General features: G+C 38.8%; 1 protein-coding gene across 1 annotated transcript in view; it reads right to left on the bottom strand.

Annotated features, from left to right (window-relative positions):
* CPQ (carboxypeptidase Q) overlaps positions 1 to 21418 on the bottom strand; it is a 512842-nt gene that overhangs the window by 107053 nt on the left and 384371 nt on the right. The window contains exon 6 of the mRNA XM_007532254.3: positions 20865 to 20956. Coding sequence (XP_007532316.1) covers positions 20865 to 20956 — 92 coding nt within the window. The remainder of the gene's footprint in view (positions 1 to 20864; positions 20957 to 21418) is intronic.

The raw sequence follows: 21418 nt of genomic DNA, 5'->3' as shown, positions 1-21418 counted from the left end.
TGTGTCACTTCCAAATAATGAATTATCTTGGCTTTATATCTTACCACCTATCAGCCACCAATCTACAGATCATCCTGACTTCACTGCGCAGAGGACCTCATCAATTTGTCCCAAAGTCTCAAATCTGCAGAGCCCTTGTCCATTAGGGAAAGACAGAAACAGGCTGGGGGTGAGGATTGACCTGTCTGTTGTTAACGTTTCGGGGGCTGACCACCACACAGAACTCTCCTGCATCCTTCTCCTCATGCAGCGGCACCAAGAACTCTGGAACTCTGTAGGGGTTCCCTTGGGGCAGGGACAAGCGGGCCCACGAAACTAGCAGGGGCCAAACCAATTTTTCTGGCGGGGGGGAGAGCTAGACCAAACCAATGTAAAGCATACAACACCTGTCAGTGTCCAGGTCCAGTGGAGAAGCAATCACAGAAGCCAGAACTCCCACCTTCTGCACCCCATAAAGAAGGTTGGTCCATACACCCAGAGGGATGAAGACTAGGGAAGCTTCCAAAGGAGGGAATGGGACATGAAACTCTGGTGGTGGAAACAGTATGCAGATGTACCCCTGTTATCTTACAATCTTGTTCATTATTATTAAATCACTAATAAAACTTTTAAAAAAGAAAAATATGCTTGAATAGAATCTTTCATTGGGAATCATAACCACAGGGTAACAAATTAAGGAAAATTTGCCTAGGAAATGAGAAGAAAAAAAAATCACATGGTGGTCAAAGTTCTTCTGCCAAGATCTTGTGGTTGTCAGAGAGGCTTAGTGCCATAGGCTCCAACTCTTCACTGAACTCCTGAATGCATCTTTCATTTTCCTCTTCCTTTCCTTTATGCTGTACTAGACATTGGCAGTCTGAACTATCCAAGGGGTACAACTCTTGACTACAGCCACCTTTCATTGAAGAAGAGCAAACAACAGCTTATTCTGGCAGCAACAGAGTTTCAACACGTTCAGAAAACAGTCCTCTAGTTAAAGTACTAACAAGGATCTCGTTTACGAAGGAAAGAATGTGTTAAAAGCTATAATATTTTTTATCACTTGACCAAGGAAAGAATATATTAAAAATCCACTTTCTTAAAAAGTAAAAACAAGAGAACAAGTGTTAAATAATTTTCTCTAGGAATTTAGTTTGGAACTACTGCTTAAATTCCCATTTTGTAGTTCATGATTCATTCCTGCTTCCCAATTCACCTATCCTTCCTTAGTGTTTTCACACAGAAATTCTTTTTCCGCCTTCATTGGGGGGATTAATAGTTTACAGCTGACAATAAAATACAGTAGTTAATACATGTGTAACACTGTAAACATAACACTCTAACCCTTCACCTAGGTCCTCCTCCACCATCATGTTCCAGGACCTGCCCCAGAGTCCTTTAGGTTGGTGCAATATACCAAAAAATCCCATCCAAGATCTGCTTTGACACACAAAAATTCTTAAGGCAGGCAGGATTAAGGTATATTAACTTTTGGAGACTTTATAGCTACCTTCCTTTTTTAATTATTCCTCTATACTCTAAGTTCCAGCCATAAATTCACCACTAAGTGAATCTGACCTGGGATATACTTGTTATCTGACAATGATAAGAAATTATCAATATGAAGGGATTCCTTGATTTTAGAAATATTTAAAATTTATATACACCCATCCTGAGTGATTAGTCAGAGTTATCCTGGAAGAAGTTGATCTCTTTGTATGATGAGTTCTGAAATGTTTTCCTAGGTATCAAGGTATCAACATACACAGAAAGGGTATAAACAGATAAATAGAGAGTATTTCCATTTCTCAGGGACTGGAGTTTTACAGTAATTTTTATTATAAGATTAGAGGCAGGTATTTTGAACACTTCTCCTTGGAACATTTATCATCATGAGAGAGTGGAGGAGATGGCATGATGGTTATGCAAAAGATTTTTTAATATTTATTTATTTATTCATTTTCCTTTTGCTGCCCTTGTTGTTTTATTGTTGTAGTCATTATTATTGTTGTTATTGATGTTGTCATTGTTGGATAGGACAGAGATAAATGGAAAGAGGAGGGGAAGACAGAGAAGGGGAGAGAAAGATAGACACCTGCAGACCTGCTTCACCGCTTGTGAAGTGACGCCCCTGCAGGTGGGGAGCCGGGGGCTCGAACCGGGATCCTAAAGCAGGTCCTTGTGCTTTGCGCCACCTGCGCTTAACCCACTGAGCTAACACCCGACTCCCAGGTTTTTTTTTTTTTTTATCAGATCTTTGCTCAGCTGTGGCTTTTGGTGGTGTAAGGGATTGAACCTGGGACTCTGGAGCCTCAGACATGAGAGTTTGCTTACCTAACCATTACACTGTCTCCCCCATCCTGAGGAAAAGCTTCATTTTACAAAAGTTGTATGCTTTTAACAATATTTTTGAATGTTTTAAAATTTTACACATATTTTTTCTTCTTCCAGAGTTTTCTCTGGAAATACGCATCTGCACAATTCCATTGTTTCCAACTAAGGGACAAAGGAAAGAAGGAAGAAATAAAAATTCTACTTTTCTAGAAATAGTCTGGGGGTATGGATAGACCTGTCAATATACACATCCAGCAAAGAAGCAATTACAGAAGCCAGACCTTCCACCTTATGCACCCCATAAAGATCTTTGTTCCTACAGGGATGTAGAGGTTATAAAGGCTCCTATGCTGAATATGGGCTCAGATCAAATCTATGGGGTTTACAGTCAACAATATTTATATACTTTTCCCATATTTGGGAGCTATTCTCTTCCCTGATCAGGTCTAGCCCTTTTTCCAGCCATGGCATCATCTCCCCAGGCAATAGCTTGGGTCCATCTGCATATCAGATGTCAGGCTCAGGCAAAAACTAATAAAATCATGGGCCCTTTGGAATATACCTAAAATAGACCTACTAGCTATTTCCAAAACAGAGGCCCCAAATCTTCATCTATAATATTCCAGCCTTTAGGTTCATGATTAATTAACAATTTGTATGGCTTTATATGTTAACTCTCTTTTCAGCCACCAGGTTCCAGATGCTACCATGATGCCAACAGGACTTCCCTGGACAGACACCCCACCAATGTGTCCTGGAGCTCTGCTTCCTCAGAGCCCCACCTCACTAGAGAAAGAGAGACACAGGCTGGAAGTTGGATAGACCTGTCAATGCCCATGTTCAGCAGGGAAGCAATTACAGAAGCCAGACCTTCCACCTTCTGCACACCAAAATGACCCTGGGTCCATACTCCCAGAAGGATAAAGAATAGGAAAGCTATCAGGGGAGGGGATGGGATATGGAGCTCTGGTGGTGGGAATTGTACCCCTCTTATCTTATGTTCTTGTCAGTATGTCATTTAATTAATTAGTTAATTAATTAAAAAAGATCTTTGGTCCAAATTCCCAAAGGAATAAAGAATAGAGAAAGAGAAACTTTCAATGGAGGTGATAGGATGTAGAACTCTGGTGGTGGGAATTGCATAGAATTGTACCTCTCTTATACCACAGTCTTGACAGTCATTATTAAATCACTAATAAAAATTATTTTTAAAATTCTACTTTTAAAAAATAGTATATGAGAGAGGAAGAGGAAGACCACAGCACTGCTCCAATACTTGTGAAACTTCCCCTTGGCATGGTGCTCCCACGTGGTGGCTGAGGGCTTGAAACCAGGTTCTCACATCCAGTAAAGTGTGTGCTCTGCTGGGGGAGCTACCATCTGTCTCCCCTCAATTTTATCTGCTATCCAGCTAAAACTTTATTCAGAAAATGCCAAATGAGAGAGAGAGAGAGAGAGAGAGAGAGAAAGCACATGCCAGAGAGAATCAGAGTGAAAATTCAAATTCTTTATCATTATAGCAGAAAGTCAGCTTCATGAATAAATATATTTAATGTTTTCCAGAGGAAGTACAAATATAAAAAATTGAGGATTATTGGTGTCTTTGTTATTTTTTTTCTTTAAATATGTGGAAGAAAGAAAATAGAACCATGGTCCAGCTACTACCAAATTCTTGATTACTTTCACTGTCTTTTGAAAGAGCACTCATATCTACATATGATCATATCAATGTAATAGTTTCAATAATATCTTGCCGATAACACAGGCTGCCCCAGATATACACTGGAAACCTTACTAAGGCTGAAATAGCATAAATTCCTGTTTATTTGTATGGGCAAGCTTTTGAGTATTTCCAGACCGCCCCCCTCCCCCTGCCCAGTCATCTACCAAAGCATACCAGATCAAACAAAAAAGCCTCAAATAGCACTAACACATAGTAAAGGCAGGGACAGTATGATAAACACAGTATGGTAAATACACTGCTTGTATGAAGTAGTTCCCAGGGGAGGAGTTTGATGGGACCAAGCTTGCTGGCTGCTGGGCCACTGCCTCTGAATGATAGCTGCAGATCCAATGTAAACACTCGTGTTGTTTTTCACCTTTGGTCTTCACAGTAAAAATTCTCTTAGATTTTCTGTTAGCAAAAAAAAAAAACAGGTCCTATAGTAGGTCCTCTATATAAACAATGGAGGGTGACTTGAATCTCAAAAATAGGGGGATATTTGCTAATATGTGTGTTTGGGAAATGGGAACTTTTTTTTTTTTTTTTTTTTGCCACCACCAAGGTATTTGATGGGACTCAGTACCTATGGGATGAAATCCACTGCTCTCTGTGGCTTCCCTTCTCCCTCCGCCCCTTCCTTCTTCCCTGTTTTAATAGGCACAGGGAGAAATTAAGAAGAGATGGGGAGGTAGAGAGGGAGTGAAGAAGAAAAGAACTTATTTCGTCACTGCTCCACCACTCTTGAAGCTTTCCCTTTTATAGATGGACTTTGGGGGGGGTGTTCCTTTCTCAATTTTTTTGATTTCTTATTTTCTCTCTGAGTTGATGCAAAATTCTTCTAGGTCCAATTTTTCAAATCTCTTAAAAAGAACACATTAAATTCTCTTGCATAGACAGGAGAAAAGGACACTTTATACAAAACATTTGCATTTGTCTTCTATCACATCCTTTTCCTTCTCTAATTCAAATGGCAAAATAGTTTGATAGCCTCCCTGTTGGTTCTCTGGGATAGAATAACGTATTTTACAGACATGTGGAGGGAAAAATATGATCTGGTTCTGGTTCTCTGGGGGGTGTGTGTAGAGGGGGAGGGCAGTGGGTCCAGTTGTGCCCCAAGCATTCTCTCAGCCCTCAGTTGATACGTTAGAGTTTTATAAAAGATATTTAAAAATACTTGCCATAGTATTGCCTCTGATCTTACAGGCTAGTATATCTCATAGGAGAATTTTATTAAATAAAACGACAAATCCATGAAAGCAAATTACCCTCTTGTCTTAACTACTAATGGAAAGTCTGTCTAATCTCAAAATAACTCCTGCTATAAAATCACTTCAGACTTTTGTTGTAAGACCTTGTCAAGCTTTTAAAATCTGAATCTTGTACATCTATGATTTGCTGTATGTTTAGAAATTGACTTGGCAACACTAGAACACAGAATTTATGTGACTGATATTCCAAGTTTTAATCTCAGCGCAGCCATATGGCAGGGTTGAGTGGAACTCTGGTCTCTCACCTATAAAATAAATGCACTACAAAACAATAAACTAATAAAAGAGAAAAAGATTTATTTGGAGTACCTTTTTTAAAGAGAATTCTAAAGATAAAGCACTTAAGGCAAATTATTGGTTGTGAGAGCGGCGACCTCATCAGCTAGAAAGAATAATTCAAACTGGGGACAAATATTTAGTAAGTGCATACAACAGTGAGGCCTTCTACAAAAACATAAAGAATAAAAGTTGGAATCCTTTGGTTAGATTTTTTACACAAATGGATGAGTCAGAGTTACTGTAGATGTTCTCCAGTGGGCAAAAGAGTTAGAGAGCCAGACCCAAACCATCTCCACTGGGGATAATCAGTACCTTTATGATGCCATAGGACTTGTGCTAATAGTGATAGGAATGATACGCTAAGATGGGTTCCAGAGAGAAAAACAATAGGTGGTGAAAAGTACTCAGCCTGCATTCGTTATTATCTCTTTGATTCTACTTCTCAGTTACTGGCGTGGTCTCCAGTTCGTGACATAATGTTTGTACTTCCCAATTCGACTTCTGGCTATAGCTTCTTAGAGAAAACAGCGAGCAACCATCCAGGTGCTGTTTTCCAGCATTGACCTTGCTGACAGTCCAACTAGCTTTATTCTGCCTATTTGTCCTTGAGTTATCTTCAACAGACTACCCTTGGAAGGCTTTGAATTAGTAGATCTAGAAGAGATACTGGTTATTAAAGAAAACAGTGCTCTTGGGGTCTCCTGAGAAGAGACTCTCTCCAAAACCATCATTCAAGTTTAAAAAAAAAATAGCAAGAGTCGGGCAGTAGCACAGCGGGTTAAGTGCATGTGGCGCAAAGCGCAAGGACCAGCATAAGGATCCCCTGGCTCCCCACCTGCAGGGGAGTTACTTCACAGGTGGTGAAGCAGGTCTGAAGGTGTCTATCTTTCTTTCCCCCTCTCTGTCTTCCCCTCCTCTCTCCATTTCTCTCTGTCCTATCTAACAATGATGACATCATCATCATCAACAACAACAACTACAACAACAATGAAAAACAACAAGGCCAACAAAAAGGGAAAATAAATAAATATAAAAAAATTAAAAAGAAATAGCATAGACAAACCCATGGCTGAAACTGGGACATTTTTAAAGCAGAGTATGACAACAGGTGAGAATTACATAAGTGACCAAATGGATTGGAGTATTACTCATTTCTTTAAGAGGTATACTTACAGGTATGTAAATCCTTTAAAATTTATTTTTGGATGCTATTGCACAAGACATGTTTATAAGGTGTTCTGTTATTGCTTTAAGAAATACTAAAAAAGGATGCTAACCCCTTTCTCCATTCTAGAAACAATACCTGTTTTGTCAGTCAGTGGACTAACACTCAGTACTACACTAATGCAGTGAAGACATACTTTGCTAAACAAAATAACCAGGAGGAGGTAAATCCAACCTCTTCAGTATTGAGCTCACAAGTAACAGTCATATTAAAACTTACTAAAAGGGTATGGGCGGTAGTGCAGGGAGTTAAGTGCACATGGCACAAAGCGCAAGGACTGGCTTAAGGATCCGGGTTTGAGAACCGGCTCCCCACCTGCAGGGGGGTCGCTTCACAAGCAACAAAGCGGGTCTGCAGGTGTCTTTCTCTCCCCCTCTCTGTTCCGCTCCTCTCAATTTCTCTCAGTTCTATCCAACAACAATGACAGCAACAACAATAATAGCAAAAACAACAAGGGCAACAAAATGGGAAAAACAGCCTCTAGGAGCAGTGGATTCCCCAGCGATTACCCTGGAGGCAAAAATAAAAATAAATTACTAGAAGTCAAAATACTCTAAGAGTCTGAATTGTAACACTCCCAATATGGCACACATGATACCTTGGGTCCCCAACTGAAGGAGGGGAGCTTCATGAGTGGTAGAGTAGTACTACAGTGCTTTCCCTCCTCTCTGGTTCTCTCTACCTTTAACTCTCTCCATTAAAAAAAAAAAAAGTAAGTAAGTAAGAAAAGGAGACAGTGAAGGGAAAGGAAAGGAAAGGGAAAACCACAGAAAGAAAAATAAAGAGAAAATGGCCATCAGGAATGCTGGCATCATGCTCGCAACTCCAGCGATAACTCTGATGGCAAAAAACAAAACAAACAAAAAAACCCCTCTAATTTCAGAATTTCACTATGTGCTATAAACTTTCACCTCCAAAAGTCATGATGTGAATTGGAAAAGGTTCGGAAGAAAGTCTTAAACAGAAGTAATCATGACCAACTGGCAAATCTGACATGATGCTTTCAAAAAATAATTACTGTTTACTCTAAAGATGCTTAAACTTATAAAGAGATCATAAGCCTTGGTGTTTTCATACTCTGATTTCAGATCCAGCCATGAAAGAGAGTTGCTATATTTCTATTAGGAGTGGTCACAGGAACGTCAGGATATTCTTTCTTACTCGCATTGGACCACATAAGTATTGATCCAAGTCATATTTGATTGTGATTCTGAAACCAGAGTCCAGGACGAAACTGCCCCATCAGCTGTGGAAAGGCCTTGTCATCCTAGGAACATGGATAGATTTCATTCTAGTAGTTAGTCAATCTTTTTATTTAAACTATTTCTTTTAATTTATATAAAAAAAATAGTAACAGGAAAACAAATCCAGAAGGCTCCTTTTTCTTTCCCCTCCTTCCTCTCTCCCTTCCTCTCTCTCTCTTTCTTTCTTTCTTTCTTTCTTTCTTTCTTTCTTTCTTTCTTTCTTTCTTTCTTTCTTTCTTTCAAATTTGCTTTCCTCTTCTTCCCTTTTCTCTCTCTCTCTCTTCTTTAGTTCTTCAGGGTTAGCACTGGGGTCTGGTGCCCACATGACAGTATCAGCCACTCTGTTTTCCTTTTATTTTTATAAAGATAAAAAGAAATTAAGAGGGAAGGGGAATAGAGAGAGGCACACCCACAGACACACGCACACGCACACGCACACACACACACACACACACACACACACACACACCACGTGCGCACACACACGTTTCACCACTCATGATGCTTCCCCCTGCAGGTGTGGATCACGGGCTTGAAACCAGAAATGTGTGCACTCAACCAGGTGTACCACCTCCCAGCCTCCAGGAGGTTTCCTTCTAAAGATAGAAAAAGGAAATAGGTGAGTTAGACCCTTCTTGTATCTGTCCTTAAGGTGATAATGTGGTTGCCTAAGTAGTGGAAGGAATATTTCAATATTTCTGTCCAGGCCGACATACAACCTTATGAAATTACCAGACATATGGAAGATCCTGAAGTCCTATAGCTACAACAGAATTCTACAAAGGAGAAAGCAAACACATGCAGAGGATAATCCTTTCCCTTAAAAAAAAAAAAGGCAACAAATCCAAATAAGGCCCCAAGTAGCTCCCAGGTGTGCTATAGAAATTATGTGAATGTTGGAACTACAGGGGCTGCAGACCAAGTACACATGGAGATAAATGAAATGCAAATCGGCTTTGTGGTGTGCTTGGCAAACTAATGCAAATATCTAGGCACTGAAAGAAAAACACAGGAAGCATAACCTCAGTGGTAATGACTGAGACAATCACCTCTGATTAGTATGTCTATACTGCATGGAACATTAACAATATGAGGGAGGTCATGTTGGAGACACAGTCCAGACACAATTATGCTGAATGAGTCTATCATTAGGTCTATTATTTTTATAACCAGAGCTGCAGATGAGTGCAAAACTATATTCACTTTAGCAGTGCCACTTAAATTAACATTAGAGAGATGTAATACGGTTGATGAAAAAAGATGCCAAAGAAGCCCATTTACCTAGGTAATTTGAAGAAGTCTCACTTAAAAGCATTTCTAAGAAGTTCCGTTATTTATTTATTTATTTGAGAGAAAAGCGAACGTACAATGACTGTGGGGTGTTGACAAGAGCTTCATTACTAAAAGAAACTAACAGTTTGTTTATTTACTTAAGTAAGGAGGAAATTGTGCTTCTCAACGTGGCTAAGCAAGATATTCTGGCAAAATAGTATATATGTCAATTTTAAACTTTTCCTGTTTTAGAGTTGGCTTGAGTTAGGATAAAATAATTTATTTATAATGACCATATACCCTCCCCCTCATTTAATAAATTGTTTAAAATATTGCCTTTATTAATGGCTATCAAAACACAGCAGTGTTCATAATCCCTGTAATTCAATTGTGAGTCATTTGTGCAATAAATCAGGGAAAGGTTAAAATATTTTTATGCCAGGATAGAATATATCAATCTATTTTATTTGATTTCCTTGCATGATGAAGCTTTCTCAAGGCCAGATTACCTTCCTTGTTATAATTATGTCAGATTATATTTTTTCTTAAAATGGAAAAGTTTTTTTTTAAGACTAGCAATCCCATAGAGACTATTCTGGGGTGCTTTTTCTCTTTATACCTTTCAGTACATGAGTTATGATATTTTCCTCTCCTCTCAAGGATAGAGAAGAAAGCAACATTGTTCCTATGAAGAGAATCACATATCAAGCACACTTATTTTAGTCAGTGATTTTCAAATTTAATAAAAGCATCATAATGCCTTTTTAATCCTAAAGTGAAATTCTATCCCCATAAGTAAATTCTAAAAGATCACTAGAGTGTAATATTCTCCTTCTTTCTGTGATGATATTTTCTTCCCAGATAATGTAAGTTGAATTAAACTAAAAAGGATCAGAACTATTAGAGCTCCGATTCTCCAGAACCCTGCCCCACTAGGGAAAGAGAGAGACAGGCTGGGAGTATGGATCCACCTGCCAATTCCCATGTTCAGTGGGGAAGCAATTACAGAAGCCAGACCTTCCACCTTCTGCATCCCACAATGACCTAGGGTCCATACACCCAGAGGGTTAAAGAATAGGAAAGCTATCAGGAGAGGGAAGGGGATATGGAGTTCTGGTGGTGGGAACTGTGTAGAATTGTACCCCTCTTATCCTATGGTTTTTGACAGTATTTGCTTTTTATAAGTAAAAAGAAAGAAAGAAACAAAGAAACAAGGAAAGAAAGAAAGAAAGGCATTTAAAAAATCATAATGAAATAACAAGTTCATCAATAAAGAATCACACAAACCTATTTCCTTCTTTCTTTTTGTCCTTTCAAAAGTAACCTCTTTTCTGGATATAAGAAAGAGATTTCTCTTCCCACAACCTTTGGGAGTCTTGTTGCCTGAGGCTCATTTTTGGCTCCTGTTGGTTCCCACAGCCCCAGCCTCCATGTGAGGTGAGGTCTCTGCTCCAAAGCGTCTGCTGTGGTCTGAGTAGGACTGCACCTGATGTCCCGCTCATAATCAAGATAATCCTCTAAACTGAAACTAGGTCATCCCAACCATCAAAATCCTCACAGACCTTATATATCTATAAAGGTCTTCAATCTCCCTTAAATTATAAATAAGGCAGAACACAGAATAAAGGTAGTGAGTGGCCTGAAAGCAAGAAAGCATGGGAGGACAGAAGAACGATGACCATGAGAGGTGAGAAGTGGAGGCAGAACTTTTTCTTGACTCTTGATCTGTACCTTGGAAAAAATAAACAATACTACACACTCAAAAATGGGCCAGAAATACAAAGATTCAACCACATCAAATATTGGTAAATATATGAAGCAATTCAGACTCTTACATGTTGCTGGAGGGCATACAAGGTGAAGGTGGTACAGCTTCCCATTTCTTGGGCAGTTTCTAACAAAGTTAGGCATATGCCTAAAATATGACCCAGCCATTCTATTTCTGGGAAAATTACATACACACCAGACAACATATACAAAAATATTCACAGCAGACTTATTTATGGTAGCTATAATGATAAAAAGCGCCCATCTCTAAACATAGGTGAACGGATGAGGTTGTGGGATATTGATACAGTAGAAAACTAACTCCACCTAAATGCACCAATCACAGACAAAGAAATTGAAACCGGTATTAAGAATCTCCCCAACAACAAAAGTCCTGGACCAGATGGCTTCACAAAAGAATTCTACAAAACTTTCAGGAAACAGTTAATACCCATACTTCTTAAGCTATTCCATAAGATTAAAGAAACAGGAATACTCCCTTCCACCTTCTATGAAGCCAACATCACCCTGATACCAAAAGCTGATAGGGACAGAACAAAAAGGAAAACTACAGACCAATATCTCTGATGAACACAGATGCCAAAATATTAAACAAGATCTTGGCCAACCGGATACAGCAACATATCAAAAAGATTGTTCATCACGACCAAGTGGGATTCATCCCAGGAATGCAAGGCTGGTTCAACATCTGTAATTCCATCAATGTCATTCACCACATCAATAAAAGCAAAGGCAAAAACCACATGATTATCTCAATAGATGCAGAGAAAGCCTTTGACAAAATCCAACACCCATTCATGCTCAAAACTCTACAAAAAATGGGAATAGATGGGAAATTCCTCAAGATAGTGGAGTCTATATATAGCAAACCTACAGCCAACATCATACTCAATGGACAGAAGCTGAAAGCATTCCCCCTCAGATCGGGGACTAGACAGGGCTGTCCACTGTCACCATTACTCTTCAACATAGTATTGGAAGTTCTTGCCATAGCAATCAGGCAAGAGAAAGAAATCAAAGGAATACAGATTGGAAGGGAAGAAGTCAAGCTCTCACTATTTGCAGATGATATGGTAGTATACATAGAAAGACCTAAAGAATCCAGTAGAAAATTACTGGAAGTTATTAGGCAATATAGCAAGGTATCAGGCTACAAAATCAATGTACAAAAATCAGTGGCATTTCTTTATGCAAACACTAAATCTGAAGAAGACATCCAGAAATCACTCCCATTTAATGTTTCAGCCAAATCAATCAAATACCTAGGAATAAAGTTGACCAAAGAAGTGAAAGACTTGTATGCTGACAACTATGAGTTGCTACTCAAGGAAATAGAAACTGATACCAAGAAATGGAAAGATATCCCATGCTCATGGATTGGAAGAATAAATATCATCAAAATGAATATTCTCCCCAGAGCCATATACAAATTTAATGCAATACCCATCAAAGTTCCACCAAGCTTCTTTAAGAGAATAGAACAAACACTACAGTCATTTATCTGGAGCCTGAAAACACCTAGAATTGCCAAAACTATCTTGAGGAAAAGAAACAGAAACAGAAAAGAAACAGGAAAAGAAAGATGGAGGCATCACACTCCCAGACTTTAAACTATACTATAAATCCATCATCATCAAAACAGCATGGTACTGGAACAAAAATAGGCACACAGACCAGTGGAACAGAATTGAAAGCCCAGAAATAAATCCCAACACCTATGGGCATCTAATCTTTGATAAGGGGGCCCAAAGGATTAAATGGAAAAAGGAGGCTCTCTTCAATAAATGGTGCTGGGAAACTGGGTTGTAACATACAGAAGAATGAAATTGAAACATTTTATCTCACCAGAAACAAAAATTAACTCCAAATGGATCAAAGACCTAGATGTCAGACCAGAAACAATCAAATACTTAGAGGAAAACATTGGTAAAACACTTTCCCACCTACACCTCAAGGACATCTTTGATGAATCAAACCCAATTGCAAGGAAGACTAAAGCAGAAACAAACCAATGGGACTATATCAAATTGAAAAGCTTCTGCACATCCAAAGAAACTATTAAACAGAGAGACCCCTCACAGAATGGGAGAAGATCTTCACATGCCAGACATCAGACAAGAAACTAATCACCAAAATATATAAAGAGCTCAGCAAACTTAGCACCAAAAAAGTAAATGACCCCATCCAAAAATGGGTAGAGGATATGAACAAAACATTCACCTCAGAGGAGATCCAAAAGGCTCACAAACATATGAAAAACTGCTCTAGGTCACTGATTGTCAGAGAAATGCAAATTAAGATAACACTAAGATACCACCTCACTCCTGTAAGAATGGCATACATCAAAAAGGACAGCAGCAACAAATGCTGGTGAGCATGTGGGGACAGAGGAACTCTTTTACATTGCTGGTGGGAATGTAAATTGGTCCAGCCTCTGTGGAGAGCAGTCTGGAAAACTCTCACAAGGCTAGACATGGACCTTCCATATGATCCAGTAATTCCTCTCCTGGGGTTATACCCCAAGGACTCCATAACACCCAACCAAAAAGAGGTGTGTACTCCTATGTTCATAGCAGCACAATTCATAATAGCTAAAACCTGGAAGCAAGCCAGGTGCCCAACAACAGAAGAGTGGCTGAGAAAGCTGTGGTATATATACACAATGGAATACTATGCAGCTATCAAGAACAATGAACCCACCTTCTCTGACCCATCTTGGACAGAGCTAGAAGGAATTATGTTAAGTGAACTAAGTCAGAAAGATAAAGATGAGTATGGGATGATCCCACTCATCAACAGAAGTTGAGTACGAAGATCAAAAAGGGAAACTAAAAGCAGGACCTGATCAAATTGTAAGTAGGGCACCAAAGTAAAAACCCAGTGGTGAGGGGTAGACATGCAGCTTCCTGGGCCAGTGGGGGGTGGGAGTGGGTGGGAGGGATGGGTCACAGTCTTTTGGTGGTGGGAATGGTGTTTATGTACACTCCTAGCAAAATGTAGACATATAAATCAGTAGTTAATTAATATGAGGGGGAAAATCAGTTGTATGTCTCAAAGTTTCTCAAAACACAAACTGAATCTTTTTAATATATAGGCTGTGTATTTGATATGCGGACTCTCTCAAAAGCCTAGACCAAGTAGATTAGAAGCATCCAATAGCACAGCTATATACAAGATACTGGATACTGTACAGCAAACCATAACAAAAGGACTTTTCAAAGTTAACTCAATTACCAAATAATGTGATAACATTAACTATCGATTGTCTTTTTGAACCCTAAGACAGCAGGAACCTCACATCTCCACTATAGAGCCCCTACTTCCCCCAGTCCTGGAACCCTTGGATAGGGCCCACTTTCCCTTATGCCTCTCCCAATCCATACCAAATAATATTGCATCCACCGATCACAACCTAACCAACGCAACGATTGCCACCTCAACATGCTTCACCTCAGACTGTGTCCAGAGACTTCACGTGTGGAATGACAACCCTTCAGCTTCATTACTCGGGTGAGACCTTTCCTTTTATAGTACACTCTAATTTCATTTCAGTTGGTTCACTTTCTAACAAAGTCCCAAAACCTAGATATACACCAGTTTCTGTGAGAGAGAGCTTATGTTCACACGTATCCATAAACTACTGCAAAATATATACCTGAAAGCAGAAGTACACTAGAGTTTGCAGTGAGTACCTCCCTAACACTTCCTCTCCACTATTCCAAACTTGGGATCCATGATTGCTCAACAATTTGTTTGGCTTCGTATGTTAACTCTCTTTTCAATCACCAGGTTCCAGATGCCACCAGGATGCTGGCCAGGCTTCCCTGGACTAAAGACCCCACCAATGTGTCCTGGAGCTCAGCTTCCCCAGAGACACACCTTACTAGGGAAAGAGAGAGGCAGACTGGGAGTATGGACCGACCAGTCAACGCCCATGTTCAGCGGGGAAGCAATTACAGAAGCCAGACCTTCTACCTTCTGCAACCCACAATGATCCTGGGTCCATGCTCCCAGAGGGCTAGAGAATGGGAAAGCTATCATGGGAGGGGGTGGGTTATGGAGATTGGGTGGTGGGAATTGTGTGGAGTTGTACCCCTCCTACCTTATGTTTTTGTTCATTAATCCTTTCTTAAATAAAAAATTTAAAAAAAAAGGAAAACTACTCTACCAAAAGATAGAAGTAAATCTCTTATGTAATGTCATACATAGAAGAACAACAAAATGATGTTCTTGCATGCAAGAAATCAGTCTCAAGAGTATATACTGTATGATTCCTGTTTTACGACTTTTAAGAGCAAGCAAAATAAAATCATAGTCATTAAAAACCAGCACGACAGTTACCTTGGGTAGACTTGGATACTGATCTGAAAGGGAAATATCCTATGATAATAGTAATGTTGTCAACTTTATCTAGATGATAGTTACAAGGAGACATACAATTTGTCAAATATATTGAACAGTACACTTAAGATCTGTGAATTTTATTGCCAAATGCTTAATATGTCTCAATGAAATGTTGTTAGCATGAAAAATGTATTACTTCTAAATTAATCAAAATACATAAAGCACAAACCAGATAGATATAAATAATCCTCAAGCTCATGTTCTCATGTGATGAAAGGAAGAACAATGGAAAGCACTTTAAAACCAGCAAGAAAAGATTTTACAACTTAACCAAAATATGTGGACAAATATGTTTTTAATAAAAGAAAAAGTATGTACACATCTTTTATGGGGCTTTCTGTTCTGAATTATCACAGACATGCTGGATAGACCCCAGGAATAATTTCTATTTTAGTTGATTCGAAAGAATAGTGAAAAACTCAAATTTTTCTGTTTGAATGACTTTACTACGTAACTATGGCCAGTTGTGTAAATCTTTTTTTTTTTTTTTGAGTCAATGCTTGCTTTCATGGAAAAGGTGTTGTAGACATAAAGTTCTACATGAGTTTCAAAATTTACACGTACACCTCAAACAGTATTATATATTTTTAAAAATCCAGTAATGCTAGCAATTATTTTAATAAGTTAACTAATATTTCACAAGGAAGCATAATTATGATGGAAAGGTAGCTATTAATCTAAATATAATTTTGAAAATTAATTTAGCAATACATTTTACTATCCAATTTAAAATCACTTTAAATTTTAAATTGTTCTATGAATATATGAATAGAAATAAATTACAAAAAGATATGCTTACTAGAAAAAGGATGATGAATTATTAATATTAATTGTACTCCCACAAAAGTTTAGCTAAATGTTTCCACTAAAATATCTCCTATAGGACTTTCACTGTTGAAAAGCTCCTTTGAGAATTAAGAATACCTTCAGGGAAAATGAAGTGAAGTAAAAACCATTTTCTATATGTTTTTTCTCCATAGTTCAAGTTATGTAAAAACAGCTAACAACTAGTAAACACTATCAAATAAGAAAACATATAAAGAGCGAGAGAACTTGCACATTTATAATATTACACTATCTTCTTCAAAAATGTTAATGGGTTCCAAAAACAATTTTCAAAATGATCATTTAGGGCATATAAAGCCCTAAAACTACTGCATTAAAATAACAACAGGAAACTACTTGATGATTTTTATAATATAGGTTGCGAGTTGGCAAACTCTCTCTGTAGAAGGCAAGATAATAAAGATTTAAAGCTTTCCTTGTAGGACACTCCATTCTCTGTTACATACTCAGTTATAAATGTAAACATCTGAAAGTCTACATAGAAACAGGTGACAGGCTGGATGTGGCCCTCACAGCATAACTGATCCCTGAGATCAATTACAAATAATTACAGACTACTCACACATTCTTCCTGTTCTCCCTTACTTCATACAGATTAGAAAGTATTCGACATTTTTAGGAATATTAAGGTAGCTTATTGATTTCAAGGTGGAAAGATAAAGTTAAATCAGAGGTTGGAGAATTAGAAAGAGAATAGGCTCGAATAGAAGACAATTGAGCTCATCCTGGAAGAACGTAATAGAGATGGGGAGGAAGGGAACTCAGGGTATGAACTGTGTGATTAATTGTATGATGAAAGGCAGATGTGGTATGTACAGAGAACTGCTCATTTTTATCAGACTATAGGACATGGGAGAAGATGGAGAGGGTCCATGACTCCAAGGACCACATGACCATGAAGTTAAAGAGTCTGGACTGAATTTCTTGAGCATGAGGAAACAGGAGGCAGAAGGTTTATTTACTCTGAGCTGTGCTTTTGGAAGATCAAACTGATATGGCTGTCACACTGGTAAACCTGAAGAAGTAAAAGACAGCAAGGATGAAAAAGAAAGATGCATGTAAAGTGACAAAATGCCGAATCAAAAAGATTGATCTGAAGCCCAAGGAAGGAAAGGGTGTCAGTGACATTTTGTTAGTTGGTGGGAGGAGGATTCTGTCATTGATAAAATAATGAGTAGGACGAGAAGCAAGCTGAGACAGTTGATGGATTCAACTTTTTTTTTTTTTTTAAAGAGCACTGTGAAATATACCTTAGTAATAGTTTACTACTAGTAGTAGTAGTTAACTTATCTACAGTTGCATGCTAGGGATAATACTGCTTTTGATTTCTCACAATGATACTAGAGCTTAGAATGGCATGCTTAATTGAACATTTTAATAGTGAATAACATTGTAATTTATGATCTCAATAGAGCAAGCCATAATTATTTCATGGATTCTCTCTGCTTTGTGAAGGTTCATGGGGGAGAGATGAGCTTTAATAATGTGGGGTGAGGAATATGAGTTTCCGAGAGACTGAAGGACTAACAGTTTATCTGGTAAAGTGCAGGATTTGTTTGCCTGACATTTGTGGTTCAGTCCTTGATACTACATGCACTGGGGTGGTGCTATGACTTCTCTCTCTCCTTCACTTTCTCTTTGTTATACACTCACTCAATTGAAATAAGTATGAATAAATATTTTTAAATATATTTTTATTTATTATTGGATAGAGACAAAAATTGAGAGGGGAGGGGTAGATAGGGAGAGAGGGAGAGAGAGACACCTGCAGCCCTGCTTCATCAGTCCTGAAGCTTTTCCCCTGCAGGTGGGGACCAGGGGCTTGAACCTGGGTCCTTGTGCACTGTCATGTGAATGCTTAACCAGGTGTGCCATTGCCTGGCCCCAATATAAATAAATATTAAAAGTAATATTTTTGCTTCATAAAAAGTCAATATAGTTATATAACTCATTTTACCCATCTAATGATTGTTTTCTTTTAGAAGTAAGCATGGCTAATGGCGAAAACATATAGTCTACTTTCCATTCAGCTTCCCTTTCTCTCTCTCTCTCACAGATAGCTTCATGAACAAGCTCACACAGTTTTCTCTATGTAAAAATGGGAGATACACATTTTCTTCATATGCCTGTTGGCTATATGAACATCCTCTTTGCAGACATGTCTGTTCAGATTTTCTCACCATTCTTTGATGGGGTCATTTATTTTTCTGTTGAAGTTAGTTAAATTTTAATATCTTGGTTATTTGTTCTTTATCAATAGATGTACGTTAACCTCATTGATTTACCTTTCCTTTTATGTCTTTTGCTGTTGGAGTTGTCTCCAAATACAGCTCCAAAGTCAAGATCATGAACCATATAGCTTAATTTTTCTTCTATATATTTTAGGATTTAGCATTTTATCTCTAAGTCTTTGATTCGTTTTAAGTTAACTTTAGTGAATTAATTCAAGATGGTGATCCAATTTCATTCTGTTGCCTGTGGCTGTTCAGGTTTCCCAGAATCATGTGTTAAAAAGAGTTTTCTTCCTCCATTTTATATCCTTACCTTCTTTGTCACAAATTAACTGTATATATAAATTTATATGTAGTGTCTCAATTTTATTTCACTAATCAGTATATATATATATATATATATATATATATATATATATATTCTTGCTTCAATACCACACCATTTTTATTACTTTAGCTTTATCATATAGTTTGAAGTTAGAGAATGCCATTCCTTCATTCTTACTGCTTTTATCTCACAATTTTCATTTCTCCCAGGTAGAGCTTATCCTGACTTCTTCCTAAGGCTTCCAGTCCATGCCATTGAATTATCTAGATTCTTTTTTTAAATTATTTTTTATTTACTATTGGATAGAGATGGAGAGAAATTGAGAGAGGGGGAGATAGAGAAGGACAGAAAGACACCTGCAGCCCTGCTTCACCACTTGTGAAGCTTTCCCCCTGCAGGTGCATGTAATGCATGCACTTAACTGTGTGCCATTGCCTGGCTCCTGACCTAGATTCCTGATCACAACATTTAACTTATTCAATTATAACTGAAGTCCAGTGGTTGATGTCCTTCCCTAAAGAATCGAATTACAGCCTAAGTAAGGTCAGGGTGAATCTTCTTAAAGACACTAGACCTATAGCCTAACATAATTCATGAAACAGAGACAGAACTCAGAAAATATTGATATGTTGCTGAATCTGAACAACTTTCACTGATGTCCTAAGGCCACCAGACCATACAGAAGATGATTTTACTGACCCATCAACCAAATAGCAGTTATCTGGAATTATCTTATTCCCAAGAACAGCGGTGATCAAAAGAACTGAAATAGTGAAATTTGGGCATGCAGCCTAGCTATGTTTTGCCGAGTAAATAACTCTTTTCAGCTAGACTGTAAACCAAATTCCTGACCCATAACTCATGACTCTAATGCTCTAGCTGAAATAGAGTAACAGAGATGGTAAAAATCATCAAAAAGGACTTGAGCACAGTTCATAAAACAATCCTCTCTCTAATTCTGATTATCTAAGCATAGAGGATCTAGTCTCTGTATTCTAGAGCTGCAGGGGGAAATGATCCCACAGAGCAACAGACCAGACCCTGTGTCTCAGCTCAGCTAGTCATGCTCAGCAGTGTGCCTGATGACGTGGGAATTCCTCTTTGAATTAACATTTGATTTGACCCAGTGTATTTTCTGAGCTTGTACATTTTTCCCTCTCTCCATAGCTGCTCTTGCCATCAATCTCCTTGTCCTCCACTTGAATGTGAACTGCTTTTTTCTAATCATGATTTTTCTTTCTGTCATCTTCCTACCGCAAGTCTCACTATTATTGCCTTGTCAGAATCAGTGAAACTGAGTTTCCCTTCACATTCCCAGGTCAAAGAGCTCTGGCTGCTGTGTTCTCACTGCCAGCATGCCTATTCCCAGTACTCCCAGGAGGACTGGGGGCAAAGAGGATGGGGATGGCTCTCAGGAAGGAGGAGGGAATGTTTACCTCTCATGGTTTCGCTGACAGACATGAGTTTAGGAGAAGTAGAGAGATCTCAAGAAAATGTCAGTGTGGCCACAAGGATTTTTCTTTTTCTTTTTTAAATTTATCTTTACTTATTTATTGGATAGAGACAGGCAGAAATCAAGAGGAAGGGGGGATAGAGAGAGAGAGATAGAGACACCTGCATCCCTGCTTCACCACTCATGAAGCTTTCCCCCTGCAGGTGAGGACCAGGGGCTTGAACCTGGGTCCTTGTGCACTGTAACATGTGCACTCAGCCAGATATGCCACCACCTGGCCCTTGGGGATTTTTCTAAGGCATCAGACCAATTCAGAAATATGAAAGGACTTAGTTCACCATGGGCATTCTCCTTATGGGGCTGGACGAAGAAGGCTTCCGAGGGGGTAAGACAACAGTGGAAAGTTTTAAACCAAAAGTAACAGCACTTTAATTTTAATTTTCCTGGCATCATGGGTACAGATATCCTGTGATCCATGCTGCTTTCTTACCTTGTGCTGCTGATAATACTGGAAGGCACCAATTCCACCCTGTTCTTCAGCCGTCCAGAGCACCAAACGCAACGTCCTCTTTGGACGCAGCCCTGGAAGAAAGAGTAAAAGAGAATAAGAGATTCTACCATTGGTGGTGAGATTTTACAGACTTCCAGGCCCCCTCACCTCCTTACTCTGTAGGCAGGAGGGAACTGATAGCACCACATTCACCTGGATAAGGCTGGTAGGGCTGCCTTATCCAGGATGTGGCTAGAGAGAGGCAGGCTGGGAGTATGGATTGACCTGTCAACGCCCATGTTCAGCTGGGAAGCAATTACAGAAGCCAGACCTTCCACCTTCTGCATCCCACAATGACCTTTGGTCCATACTCCCAGAGGATTAAAGAACTGGAAAGCTATCAGGGGAGGGGAGGGGATACAGAGGTCTGGTGGTGGGCAATGTGTGGAGTTGTACCCCTCTTATCCTATGGCTTTGCCAGTTTCCTTTTTATAAATAAATTAAAATAAAAAAAAAGAATTCTCTCCAGGCTAAACTCAAGAGCAGGTGAAAGG

Source organism: Erinaceus europaeus, chromosome 8 (genome assembly GCF_950295315.1).
Source record: "Erinaceus europaeus chromosome 8, mEriEur2.1, whole genome shotgun sequence".
Classification (NCBI taxonomy): domain Eukaryota; kingdom Metazoa; phylum Chordata; class Mammalia; order Eulipotyphla; family Erinaceidae; genus Erinaceus; species Erinaceus europaeus.
The sequence above is the reverse complement of the archived record's forward strand: the minus strand, read 5'-3'. Positions and strand labels throughout refer to the sequence as shown.